This window comes from Tetrao urogallus (genome assembly GCF_951394365.1).
Source record: "Tetrao urogallus genome assembly, chromosome: 1".
NCBI classification, from domain to species: domain Eukaryota; kingdom Metazoa; phylum Chordata; class Aves; order Galliformes; family Phasianidae; genus Tetrao; species Tetrao urogallus.
Genome location: NC_136813.1, coordinates 179269488 through 179283153, shown reverse-complemented (window position 1 = coordinate 179283153; position 13666 = coordinate 179269488). Strand labels below are relative to the sequence as shown.

The 13666-nt window shown below is 45.2% G+C and overlaps 1 protein-coding gene across 1 annotated transcript in view; it reads right to left on the bottom strand.

Annotated features, from left to right (window-relative positions):
- Positions 1-7729: 7729 nt before the first annotated feature.
- The window catches only part of LRRK2 (leucine rich repeat kinase 2), a gene marked incomplete at both ends in the record, with an annotated part of 61395 nt that continues 55458 nt past the window's right edge, over positions 7730-13666 (bottom strand). The window contains 4 exons of the mRNA XM_079536224.1: positions 7730-7851; positions 9474-9544; positions 12207-12419; positions 13184-13336. Coding sequence (XP_079392350.1) covers positions 7730-7851; positions 9474-9544; positions 12207-12419; positions 13184-13336 — 559 coding nt within the window. The remainder of the gene's footprint in view (positions 7852-9473; positions 9545-12206; positions 12420-13183; positions 13337-13666) is intronic.

Genomic DNA, 13666 nt, shown 5'->3' with positions numbered 1-13666 from the left:
GGGCATACACCTGTGCTTAAACAGTTATTTTCCCCAGGGTAAAAAATAACATTAGTATGATTCCTTCTCAGCAAAACTGATCTAATAGCATATTATGAGATTATGCTGACCTTGGCATTGCCAGGGACAAAGGAAAATAAAAGGCTTTGTGACATTGTCAGGTTTTGCTGACTTCTGTTAATGTGATTTACCAGAAGCTTGGATCCTGGTGATGAACGCAGTGCAAATAATTTAGCTGATTTTCTATGCAGAGCCAAGAGCTTCCTAAACTGAGAAACTGCATGAAGTACCAAATAAAGTGTGGGAAACAAGGAAGGGCCTTTGCTCAGTTTGACTGTTGAGAAAGGCGGAAGTTCAGGGAAGCCAGGTCTGTGAGGTAACGGCTGCTTTTTTGGTGCTTTTCTGTTTTTGGGAGTTTATGGGTTTTGTTTGTTTGTTTTTAACACTGATTAAAGCTCAGCAGCTTGAAAAGCAAACTCTTGCCCTCAGTGAGAATGGAGATTAGAAGCTGTAAGTTCTGCGTTCCCATTTCCCTTTGGCATTTCCCTCTGAGGTTTCTTCCCTCCCTCTCTGACTGGTTCTTTGGGCTCTGCCCCAGCACCTGTTTCTGAGCTGTACGAACTGTACTGGTGGGGGATCTTCTCCTCAGTTGGCTTTCTGTACCAGAGCTTAATGTTATTTTCTACTGTTACATAAAAGAGCCAAATGGCTTGTTATATCTTAAATCCTTGTATGATATAATTGTATTTCTGTCTAGAACAAAGCTTGTGTGACAGTGGAGGAGAATTTAGGGTTGAACTCCAGATCTGAGGCTCTGCTTTGCAGACTGAATCATCTGAACTTCTGTGTTTGTGGTGCTGTTTGCCTCCTCCCTACAGAGGTTTGGTTGTTACAGCTGGTGCTGCTTAAATGTGTGCCACGTGCTGTAATTTGGGTAAGCCAGAATGTGCAAGGCTGTTCCAGAGAAAACAGTGGTTTATTGAAATGGTTGGTTTGGTTTATCTGCAGTGTGGGCAAAAAGTGAAGAGCATAGTACGAAAAAAAATGAAAAGAATGGGCTCCCCAGGGGAAATAAATGCCAATGTTGTTGTGATGTGTATGCCCAGAAAGAGGCAGTGGATGGAAAATGGTCATTTTCTGGGTCAGGAAAAATGGTCAAAATTGTGTTTTTATCTTTGGTTCTAGTATGGTGACAAGAAAATGCAGGAAGAAGCTTTTAACCTTTGTAAGGTGTGTTCACAGCATGTCTGTTATAGATTACTTAGCTGCCTAGTCCCTCTCTGCTGTGTTTCTGGCCCTGCTTCCAGTTGGAATGGTTTGGGACTTGTCCTGCTGCTGTAGTTGTGTCCTGGGGTTGTGGGCTGTGCCATTGGGAGCGCTCATCGGAGCTCTGAGTGGCTGAGTGTTGTGTTTGGATGTGGGGTGCCCCCCAGGTGCACCAAGCTGCCCCCAGGAATTGGTTGTCCCAGCATCCCTGTGTGCTGGGTGGTGGGAGGACAGCAGTGAGCCGCCAGCCTGGTGCAGGTGGTAAACCCTGTCCCTTCATGCAGGATGCATTACTTACTACAGGCCTGGGAGAAGTGGGTGCTGCCAAAAAGTCGTAAGTGAAATTAAGGCCTTATTTTTCCACACATAGTTACACAAGAGGGGGTGAGGAGGCATTGTAAGCAGACAGGTCTCATGTAACCCTGTTGTTTGAGGGCACAAAGTGACGCAGTAAGCTGCTGCTGTGTGTGTTTTAGCAGGATGGAGTACCCTCCAGACTCATCACATGAGAGCCAGAATTGCAGTGCACTGAAAAATCGCTCTAAAATCTCTGAATCGGGATGTCACATCTCTGTGCTACTTGATACATTTTGCAAAAGATCTCTAAGCAGAGAAGGAAAAAGGTGAGGATGCAGCCAGACCTATTGCCCACAGGAGCTCAATGGGGGCTTGCCTTCGTTGTGGCTCAGCGGGAGGTGGAATGGCAAGGTGCATCAGTGGACAGGAGAAAGCCAGGTGTGACAGAGGTACCTGTTGTGCTGAGTGCTGCAGAAGGAAGCTAGCAAGGTGCTGGGCTCTGTGTAGGGCCCCACGCACCCTGGCTGCTGTGCCAGCCCTTGCACTGCCCGGGAGGCAGCTTGCAGTCGTGTTGGTTGGAGCTGTTGTGTTGGGTTTGGCTGTGCCCAGGACTGGGAGCACTGCCCCACTCACCGCTGCCCTGTGGAGATCCTTGCCAGCCCTTCAGGAGCTGCTGTGTGAAGCCGAGCTCCATGTAGCCAGCACAGTTGCTTAGGAACTGTCAGAGGTGGGTGTGTGTTCAGCTGTGATTAACTGTACAGACAGAGGCGAGGTCGGGGAGTCAGCTTCTGCCTTGTTTGTGCAGTTCTGTGTGAGGATATGGCACCGTGTCCTGTACAACATAGTGCCAGCACTCTTTAAAGCAGCAATAATGTAATTGCAGTGGTCACACTGATGCACAGGTGATGCTGGCTTCCTACTTTGCTTGGTATTTTTGAGCTTGCAATTTGCAGTTGTTTTACACCAAGCAGCTGATGTTAGAATTCATTTGTTATTGGTTGTTAAGCTCCCCAGAGGTAGTATCTGAGGTTCCCCACAAGTACTAGAAGGCTGCAGTGAGGTCTCCCCACAGTTTTTGTCAAGCTGAACAAGCCCAATTCCTTCAGTCTGTCTTTATTCTGCTCTTCCAGTCCTTTATCATCTTCATGGCCCTTGACCTGCTCCAAGAGCTCCGTATCTTATGCTGGGGGCCCCAGGCCTGGATGCAGTGCTCCAGATGGAGCCTCACCAGTGCAGAGCAGAAGGAGACAATCACCTCTCTCGCTGCTGGCCACCCCAGCATTTACAGATGTTCCCACATCTGTATTCCCAGGACCAGTGCCCCTCTTGGTGTGAGTACCACCAAGGAGTGATGAGGCTTGCAAAGCCCCCCACCCTGGACAAGCTGCCCCTGGGAGCTGGCAGAAGCTGGATGTCAGCTGCAGCCATGGGGATTTCAGGCTTTTCCAGCAGGACTCAGCTCTGTGCATTCGCAATGCCGGGCTGGGGATAGCTGCAGGGTTGGGTGGGGGTAATAGATGGAATTGAGAATTATTGTTTACTGCAGCTTAATTACCTGGCTAGCAGCTGTTAATAAGAGTGATGAGATGTATATGGTAAGCTGTTAATGAGAGTGAACAACTGGCTTTTCAACAGGCCTGCTGCCCACTCCCAGGTGGGGATGCTGTTGCTCTCTGAGCTGCAGCCAGAGAAGGGATTTTAAGTTTGGAAATTCACCTTTCAAAGCTGAACTTTTTTTTTTGAAGTGATGTGGAACTCACTGAGCCTTTACTCGTACAATGCAACGTGACAGCATCCTTTGAGCTGCCACCAGCTGCTGACAGAGCTGCCAGTCACAGTATTCAGGTGGGGAAGGAACAGTGCTGTTTGCCAGTCCAACAGTACTGCAGGGAGTGGGTGGATTTCTGGTCCTCCTCCAAAGGCCCTTCCTATGAGGTCTGGTCAGGATGGGATGGAAAAACGTCTGCCCTGCTCTGAGTTTCGAGGCAGTGGGCTTAGGAAGGCAGTCTTCGTGTGGGCTTTGTGGGTGTTCAGCGAAATGCTCAGAGAGCTGGGCTGCTGTGTGAAATGGGCTTCCCCATGACTTCATGTCAAGTCTCAGTGAATCTCAGGGAGCATTTTCCCAATTCTGGACCCAGGTTTTGCCACTGCTGCCTGCAGAGCGGTCCCATCCCAGGGAGCTGCAGGTCAGAGTGGGGTGGCTGGAAGAGCCGAGGAGGCCGAGGCTTTAGGGTGGCCGTGGGGAAACCTCTGTATGTCTGCCAGGAGCTGAGCCATCTCCCGTGTGCTGTCACCTGTGAGGAATACGGCACCCAGCCTACACTGCTCTGAGCGCTGCCCTTAGCTCCTCTGCTGTATTGTTATGGCTGGGAGTGCTGCGGAAGCCGGGGGTGTTGGGGAGGAATGGATGCCTTCCACATGACTGCTGAGATGCCAAGGTAAAGGAAAGCAGCAGGGCTGGCATTCACGTAACAAGGTTCGCTGTGTGCAGCTCGGTGGCTCTGTGCCATGGCTGTGTGGGCAGGGCTGGAGCTGTGAGCGCAGTCACTGCGCCCCGTCACTGGGCAGGGTGACCCAGGGCCCGTCTGTGGCCATGGGGAAACATGGGCTGTACCAGTTTTATAGGTACATTGAATAGGATCATTTTTAAGAACTTTTATGAAACGCTTCCAGTTCAGTGCTCAGTTCAGATCAGTGAAGCAGCCTGCAGGCAGTGTCCTGGCACTGAGGTGTGTGTTGTAGGCACACGCTGTTCTTGCAGTTGTTGCTTGATCAAATGGGACCCAGGGCAGGAGTTGAACTCATTAGACAGGCATTGAGTGTTGGTTTTAAAATTAATTTTTATGTTTATTCAAAGGCCCAGAAATGAGTTATTGTTGAAACTGTGCATTGTAGTAGGCGTGGGATGGGTTCCCAGTGGGGCTGAGAACCTATTCTGACAGAAGAACAAGCACCTGCCAGTTCTGATCAGAAAAACTGGTCCTCTGAAGACGAGTCATGGGAATTGGTGTCAGATTTTTGATGACTGACAGACAAGCCAGAAAAAGCGATGAGGAATTGTTTGTGCAGTTCTCTGCATGGCAGACTGAGAGCAAAATGCCATCTTTTGCTAATTTGCTGAACCCTTTTGTGTTTATTTGGCCACAAAGTGTTTTTGGCTGTTATGAAGCATTCCCACTGCCCAGCCCTCCCCAGCGCTCTGCTGCCTCTCCTGTCCATCAGACAAGTTTCCATAACATTGATTATCAGCCTTCCTTGCTCCAGGTAGGTTGGCATGGTTATTAAGTGGCAGCAATGACAAACGACCTTTGTCCATAAGGAAGTACTGGATTCACAGAGTCACAGGCCTCCACCTGTATGGCCATTGACCACAACTCTGGCTGTGACCATCCAACCAGTTCCTTATTCACTGAGCAGTCCAGCCTTCAAATCCATCTCTCTCCAATTTAGAGAGAAGGATGTGGTGTTGGGAGCACGTCAGCGGCCTTGCACAAGTCCATGTAGTTGACACCAGTTGCCCTTTGTCCACTGCTGCCATTGCTCCATCACAGAAGGCCACCAGATGGGTCAGGCACCAGCTGCCCTTGATGAAGCCGTGCTGGCTGTCTCAGATCACCTCTGCTTCTCCCATGTGTGGCTTCTGGGAGGATCTCAGTGATCAGCATCCTGACAGGACAGGGTATGACGGACACGAGCAAGCATGACAGTTCAGACTAAAAGGAATGATGGGATATTAACCGGAGGGGGCATCAAACCAGCCTATCAAACCTGTTACAGTATGATCAACCTGGGCTGCTTGTAAATAAGGTAAAATTATCGTGTGGCTGAATCTGCTCTGTGTAATTTGCCAGAGCAAGCAACCAGTAAGAAGAATGAGATGAATTTAACAATCCTGAGGCGGAAAATACCAAAATCAATATTGAAGTATTTGGCTCCCTCTGCACAGTTTGCTGCCGTAGCAGATGTAGAGCTGAACATCCTTCAGCTGCATGGTTCTGAGCAGCTGAGCAACATGGGGTAAATTAAATGTTGAGTTCAGGTGTTAACTTCCAGCCCAGCCGCGCAGCTTGTTTCCCATGGGCAAAGAGGCTTTTCTTGAAGTAAAGATTATCTTCAGTTTTCAGATGCTGGATGTTATCCTGATGCAGGCAGCATCACATCTGATAGAGCTTGTGCTGTGCTGAGCAGGTTGCAGCTGGGAGGGGAGGCCAGTCCCCAGCAGTGGCCGGCTTAGCTGTGTTTGTAATGGCCTCCTGCCTTTTGGTTGTCTGCTGTTGGCTCTGTGGCTCTGTTACCCCTGTAACACTCACCCCCTAGGCCAGGTTCAGTCTGTGGGTTGTTCTTGCTCAGTGATCTTCTGATGGGTGAGTAGTGACTGCACGGGAACAGCACTGCCTGGGGTCACCTCCTCATGTAGACCAGTCTAACAGGTCCTCTCAGGACAGTGCTTCTCCTCCCCAGGGACACAAATACAAGTGTAGACATAAGGGATCAAGTGCAACAAAAGCTGTCTAGAAAAGCTTCTCCTTGGAAATGGAGCAATGAGCAAGGAGACTGTCATTAACAAAGCACAACTTTAATAAAAAGGTAGAAAGCTTACATCTCAAAATATCTCATAAATAAACATAATTGCATCACATATAATCTTTTTTTAAAATGTATTCATTATAATATATATTTTCTGAGTTATAAAATCCCATATAAATAGCACATTATCTTCTGTGTGCAGAATACAAGAATGCATAAAAAATTGGGGTACAGATCTGAAAGGCATCCTGAGTCTGCACACCACAAGTGGCAGCAAATAGGACAGTGCTACAGCTGGACGTGGCAACTGCTGCTGTCCAGGTATAGAAGCTCTTCAAAACTGGGAAAATGGAACTGAGAGCCTGCAGGGTGCTGACCCTTCTGCTCCAGAGAATAAACTCAGGAGTAGCTCAGAGTTCTCTGCTCTGCGGGATTTCAGGAGCACCCTATGGATTCTTTCGATATCACAACAAGAAAATGAGCTCTGTCTTCTGATGGATGGAATGGAGGGACTTAATGAGGTGAAGGCTGTAAGAAGCAGCTTGGACCGATGGACAGAAAGTAATGGAGGTGTGTGGCATCAAGTTCTGGTGGGAGTTACGCGTGGGAGATGGCCAACTCCTGCACTCCTTGAGGTTTCACTGCCTACCCCCAAATAACTGTATCAATTAGAACAAGCCTAAGTGAAAACTCCGCCCTATATATTGAAGTGCCTTCCCCCTGCCCCCCCCAGCCTGAGGCAAGCAAACAAGCAAGCTGCACTAAGAACCTGAGCGTGCTTCCTTCTTTGTGGTATGAGCCATAGCAGCATTTCCATCAGGAGTTTTCTCTCTTTCTTCCCGTGGCCTCCAAAAGTGAGCTGTGCAATAGATGTGCATGGATGCAAACGTTCCTAACTCTGTGACCCTGTTGCTCAGAACAGGGCAGACCGTACTACTGCAAGAGGGCACCAAGGTGCAGAGCTGGTCAGTGCATTTCAATTCTGAATTCAGAGGAACTGTATTATTTTAGCACAGTTTGGTTTTCTGATCGCAATGGAAAATGTCAATTACTGATGAAAGAAGCAAAGACTGTAATCTGCTCATTGCACTGCTCCTTGTGAAAACAGTCATTACATGCTCCTTAAATTCAGTTATTTATATAAAATACAATGTTTTCCTTTGGCCGAGGTCAAGAGCTCTGACACGAATAAAACGTGAATCATCAGTGACAACTCACACATACAAGACTGCAATAAGCGAACAGAGCCTTCAGTTTTGCTTCTTACTCTGGTGTCAACTCAGTAGAGATAATGAAGAAAATCAGAGCCATTTTCAGTCTTCTGGCTTATTCCCAATTGAAGAGGGATTAAAAACTGGATGAACAAACTTATCCCAAAGCTGAGCCACGGTTGCTTGGCACTTCTAGAACTTCATGAGTAAACAGACATGTGATAATCTTTACATTATGAAATTCTTAATGATTTTCTGTCCTTTTGAACATTATAAATAACTCCCTTCTTTCTTCTTAGTCACACAATGACTTGGGAAGATTTCTTTCCTGGTTTGGGTTAAGGAGCCCAGCAACAGGAGGCTGTGAATATTGCACAGTGAGTTAGGATAGAGGTCTAGGAAAGAGAATGGCACTTGCAGGGGTTTTTTCAGTCTAAAGTGAAGCTCTTCATTTTTTCAGCTAGCTCCTGTCTCACTTCTATATGTTTCTTCAGGTTTTGCACTTCATGGGGGAGGTTAATGTCCCACACTGACACACAGGATTGTAATTCTGGGGAAAAAAAAAAAAAAAAGAAAATAGCAATAGAACAAATGTGTAAACAGAAGTGATTTTGCTTGTCTGCTCATCTTTTAATTGCTCATTAATTGCCTGTCTGAGGTATAACATTTAGGACCTGGAAGCTAAGCTGTGTAACACCTTCAGTGTGTAGTAAATAAGTTACAGGCCACAGCCATTTGTACTTGCACAATGGTTTGGATTCCAGCTCTTAAACCATTTTAAAGTGCTTCAGAAACCATTTCTGGTGCCTGTGGGCCAGAAGGTGTTGACCTGAGCTATGGTCAACGCTAATATTGAGGTGGCAGCATAACATTTAATCTTTGTTTCTGAGCGGATACACCCAGAATGCATAAAAAGCTCAAAATCCATTCACTGACAACTGATTTCAGAAGGCAGTGAAAATACTGAAACAGGGCCACTTCTTCAGTCTTTAGTTTGACTGTTATTCTGCTGCAGTCAGCTCATCTACGCTTGCCATCTTTAACTGTATACTGTCTTGTTATCAAGAGTGTCAGAAACAGCGATGGGAGAAAGCTGAAGAAGGGCATCAGAGAGAGCATCAATTGTAACTGTTCTTAATTTTATCTTCCTATTCCAGTACTTGCTATCCTAATTGTCAGGAAGCTCTTCCTGATGTATGACCTAAATCTCCCTTGCTGTAATAGAAACTGCTTAGCCTTTATCCTACCCACAGGGAATAGTATGTTGAAGTGTTATTCCCCTCCTCTTTATTTACACACTTGAAGCCTATTATCATATCTTTTGAATGCTTTCTTTATATTAAGAATCTATCTTCAATATTTCCCGGAGGTTGCATTTCTCTCCTCTGGACTATTCCTAACAGTTCAGATCGTTCAGCAGTGTCCCAGATGGATGCACTCCTCCAGCCGAGGCCTTATCAGAGCTCAGCAGAGCACAGGAATTAGTTCCCACGTCTTAGAGAAGCCATTTTTCTATTGGCACAAGAACGGTTTTTGCCCCTTCTGCAGGAACATGACACTGTTGACTCATGTTTCATTTGTGATCAAAATAAACCTTTTTTCAGCATCACTGCTTAAGCTGACCATTTCCTCATGTTGGTACAGCAGATCTGCAGATCTCCCCTCATTACATTTGAGGGCTCGCATCTGTCCTTACTGAACTGTATCCAATTCCTTCCAGACCATTTGTTCAATCTGTCAAGGTTGCTGTGAATTCCAATCCTGTCCTCCCCTGTGCTCATGGCTTCTCTGAGCTAAGTGTTGTCTGCCAAAATGAAAAGCAGATACATTATTCCTTCATCCACACTGTTCACAAGAACACTGAATATTCCTGGAGGCCCCTCTGGAAATCCATTTGACACACTCTCCAATTAGACATGGGCAATTACCCTCCAGAAAATAGTTTTCCAGAAAATTATATGCCCTTCAAAGAGTAGCTTCATCTGATCAGCTCAGGTAGCTACTGTTTGTAAGGAGCCAAGAAATGCAGCAGATGACAAAAACTAACAATAATTTTAGTAAGAGTGTATCAAATGTTGATCATCGGCTCTCCAAATATATCTCAGAGGGTGGCCAAGCATCAAAGTTTCTGCGCCACTAATAATATAAACTAACAAAACACAGTTCAGATACCTTTGTGGTATTTGTCATCTTCGGTGTCACCCTTGTAGCAGTATCCCAAAACCAACACCACGTTCTTCAGACTCCCTTTTTCAAAGAAATGAAAATTCAGATTTTAATTTTAATGGGAACTTTGTAATTTAAGGACAGAAAGAGTAGCTTACAAATGCTGCTAAGGTGACAGAAATCAGAATTTTTCTTTGGGCCCTTTATTCATAGTCATCCACCATGAGAAAATGCAACATGAAAACAAACAATACAGTTAATGTCTCTATTTAATGTAGGGGTTGACCAGAGTTCAAAGCCTAGATCAGCTGTTCAGCCTGTTGAACTAGCCTGAGAACAAAGTACTCTGCTATTCACCATGTGCAGACGTAGCAGTCGCAGAAAACAGATGTCACAGTGAAGGCACAGGCTGCAAAGTTCCAATGCCCAGCAGAAAGTGCCAGCAATCAGTTTGGTTGTAAACAAGAGAAACAGTCGATACAAACTCATTGTCACAACAGGCCTTATTTGCACCTAGCTCTGTCCATACTTCGTACTGAACAGATGGGAACGTAAGTGCAAGATTTCTTACTGAGACTAGAGGCCTGGCTTACTGTAGAGAAGTCTACACTGTCACTTGCAAAATGAACTAAAACACAGATTTACACATAAACCATCCCCTAAAGACGATGGCTTGTGTATTATTTGTGAATTGTCAAGTGACAGAATTAGAAAAAGACATGTTCACTTATTCATACGTAAACGAAAGATAAAATTGATGTATCAACATCTGACAATCCTTTTTTCTGAAAATAGTTACATTGCCATTATGTATTTTAATGTTAAAATGAAGAACAGTTCAGCAGCCATGGTGCCATTTCCAGGGCTTCTCTCCACTGAATACACCAGTGGAACCAAAGTCTTTGAATGTAGGAGAAAAGCCCAGCTTCTATAAATAATTGCTGGGAGAAAATGATCAAAAGGAAAAAGTACACATCAAATGGCATGAATCAGTCTCTTGCCATTCTTGAGTTGTGTGCAAATGCAACCAATCCATTTCTCATGAAGTATTAACTTTTCTCTCTATAAAATTTTGATTAAAAACACTGTGTAGTCTGGAAACCAAGTATATGAGACTCAAGGCTTGTGAAGTCACACAGTATTACTTTGTACAATATAATTTTCCTGCCAATGGCAATAACGTGAGGCAGAAACCTTACCTTTATGGTAACTATTCTATTTGTACAAAACACTAAAAATAGAAGGGTCCCTTAACAGCACTAATACTGTAGCTATCAAGACCAGAAGGACTCATAATGCTGTATTAGTGGGTCTGGACTCAGAAGCTGGCACACTTAGAGCTGAGGAACAAAATATGAACTTGCTGTCCCAGGCAAAAGCAAGCCAAAGAAAGATGGAGGTTTTTTTGACTCATACAACACTGAGAGCACTGTGAGATCACTGCATCACAGCAGCCTGATGAGGTGGTGGGAACAGCACATATGTATTCATCTGAGTCCAAGCCTGGGACACTCTTCCAGCTTTGCTGCTATCTGCCTGAGACCCAAGCCTGAAAAAAGCATCTGAATGATATTCAACAAGAGTAAGTGCTGGGTGCTGCTCTGAGCTTTAAACTACCCCATGAGGCAGTACAGGCTCAGCAAAGAGTGGCTGGAAAGCTGTCCAGCAGAACAGGACCCGGAGGCAGCTGGCTGAAGGAAAGCCACCAGTGTGCACTGGTGGTCAAGAAGATCAGTGTGCCCTGGCCTGCATCAGAAGCAGCGTGGCAGCAGGACTGGCTGTATCCTTGTATGCGGCACCAATGAAACCACACCTCGAGTGCTGGGCTGGGCTCTGTGCCCCTCACTACAGGAGGACACTGAGTTGCTCAAGCGCAAGTGAAGAGCATTGAAGCTGGTGAAGAAACAGGTGTCCTGAGGAGCAACTGAAGGAACTGGGGATGTTTAGTCTGGAGAAAAGGAGGCTGAGGAGACCTCATTGCACTCTACAACCACCTGGAAGGAAGATGCAGCGAGGAAAATGTCAGTCCTTATTCTTGAGTGACAAGTGATAGGATGTGAGGAAATGGGCACAAGCTGCAGCAGAGGAGGGTCAGATGGGGCAGTGGGAAGAACTTCCTCATGGAGGAAGTTGGATCAAGCTTTGGAATGGGCTGCTCAGGGAGGTGATGGAGTCCCCATCCCCGGCAGTATTTAAGAGAGATGGATATGGCAATAAGGGACACAGTTTAACGATGGGATTTGGTAGGTCAGGTTGATGGCTGGATTTGATGATCTTAAAGGTCTTTTCCAACCTAAGTGACTTTGTAATTCTTGAATAAGTATGGTAGAAGAAAAGCAGGAAATTAGCAATTAAGGAAAATAATAAAACACAACGAGCTCCACAGGCAGAGAAACCAGAAGCATAAAACTTAAGATGGAGAATCAACACAGGCAGACAGAGATTAAGACAATGCCTTTAGGACAGAGGACAGTGAGAGCTGTGCTGAAGCACAGCACAAAGGATACAGTGAAGGTGGGGGTGTTCACATAAGCCAGGGGAAAGCTGCTGTTTTCTGTGAGCACAGCTATGGCAGCCTGTAGGTCTGTCTGACACTGAGTGAAGATGACAGCAGCAGAATAGCATGAATGAACAGAACACGGAAAATGCTGATCCATACCTGGAACACCGCATCAGACAGAAGCCAGTGAGCCTAATCTTGGCACTGATTTCAAAGTGCTTGTCATTTGATGGCTTTACTTACCTAGCTGAGCTGTTAGCATGACTCGAATAGAGTCACAAAAGTTATCTATTACTCGTACAGGACGACGTGTTGATAAATCAAGTAGCAGGATATGTCCTCCTCCTGTCCCTACCCACAATGCAGTATTTTTCTGCAAGCAAATGGTCTTCACTCTTCCAGAATAAGCAACTTTATGTTTTGATTCTTGGTTTAGTTTTTCCACTTCATCCCTAAAAGTGTGGAGAGAATTTGTATTAAATTTTGGTGGCACGCCATCCCATAGCTGCTAGAACATCTCCCTCAGTGCCAGCCTTTCAAATGATCATTCATCAAGACAAACTGCAAATACCTCATGCTAATCAGTTCATTTAATTTAAACAGTCTGAGATGAAAACTACTGGACTTCTAAGAACCAGCCAGTGTCCTGGAAAAGATCTTTAAATAGGAGGCAGGTACACTTCTGTTTTTCCTCAGTTTGCAGGAGAATAGGGTTTCTGCAGAGGGGGAGGAGCACATCTAAAGCTGCTCCTAGCCTTCATAAAAAATGAAATGGATGTGGAACGCTAAGAAAGAGGCAGGAACAATTTAAATGCAAATGTAAATTGCTGTCACTGCTATTAAAACTCCGATGTAGAGAGAAGACATTTTTTATTAGGGGATGCAGGCAGTAAAACTGAACACAAATCATGATTATCTTACCCAATCAGCTGAGGACAGCAAAAGACTTTCTTCTTCAATAGAGTTAAATTAGTCTTCTTGAAATCACAGATTGTGAAATATAATAAAGGTCTTAGAGATCTGAGATTCCATATGGAATATTTTGATTTTCTGGGCCAGAAGAGAGGAAAGAAATCCCCCTAAGGAACTGGGCAAGCCCCTTATCACCAGAAATGTGAGGTATGTATATCTAGCACATTGTACAGATATGCTGGAGAAGTCAACCTTCAGTCAGCTTTCTATGCAACAGGCCATCAGTTTAAAATAAAGTACTTACTTAAGAAAATGCGCACAGTCAATTAGTTCAGAAAGCTTTTCTGTCTTCTTGTCCCAGATTTCCACAAAATGGCTATTTTTCTTTGCCAAGTAGATGGATTTGTCTACTGCTATTGAAATAATGTTTGCATCGCTGTAAGCGTTGTGGCAGAACCTAGAAGAGAGAAAAACTCCAGTCAGAATCACAGAAAACATCCAGCAGAAAAAAAAATCTGAATATAATCAAGTTGTCTGTAACTCTGAAGAGATTTATTCAGCCTCACAACCCAAGTGGGCTAAGATACAATTGCAAGGGCTTGCTGTAGCCTTCCTACACTTTAGTGTGAATGCTCACAGTAGTGAGGTTGCACTGGTGATATCCCTGGAGATATATTCCAAATCTTTCCTGCCTGTCTGCTCAAATCACAAATGCTCACATCACAGCAGGGCAAACTTCACCTTTTTTTTAACCACTCTTTCAATATTTGGAGCTACCTGACAGCTG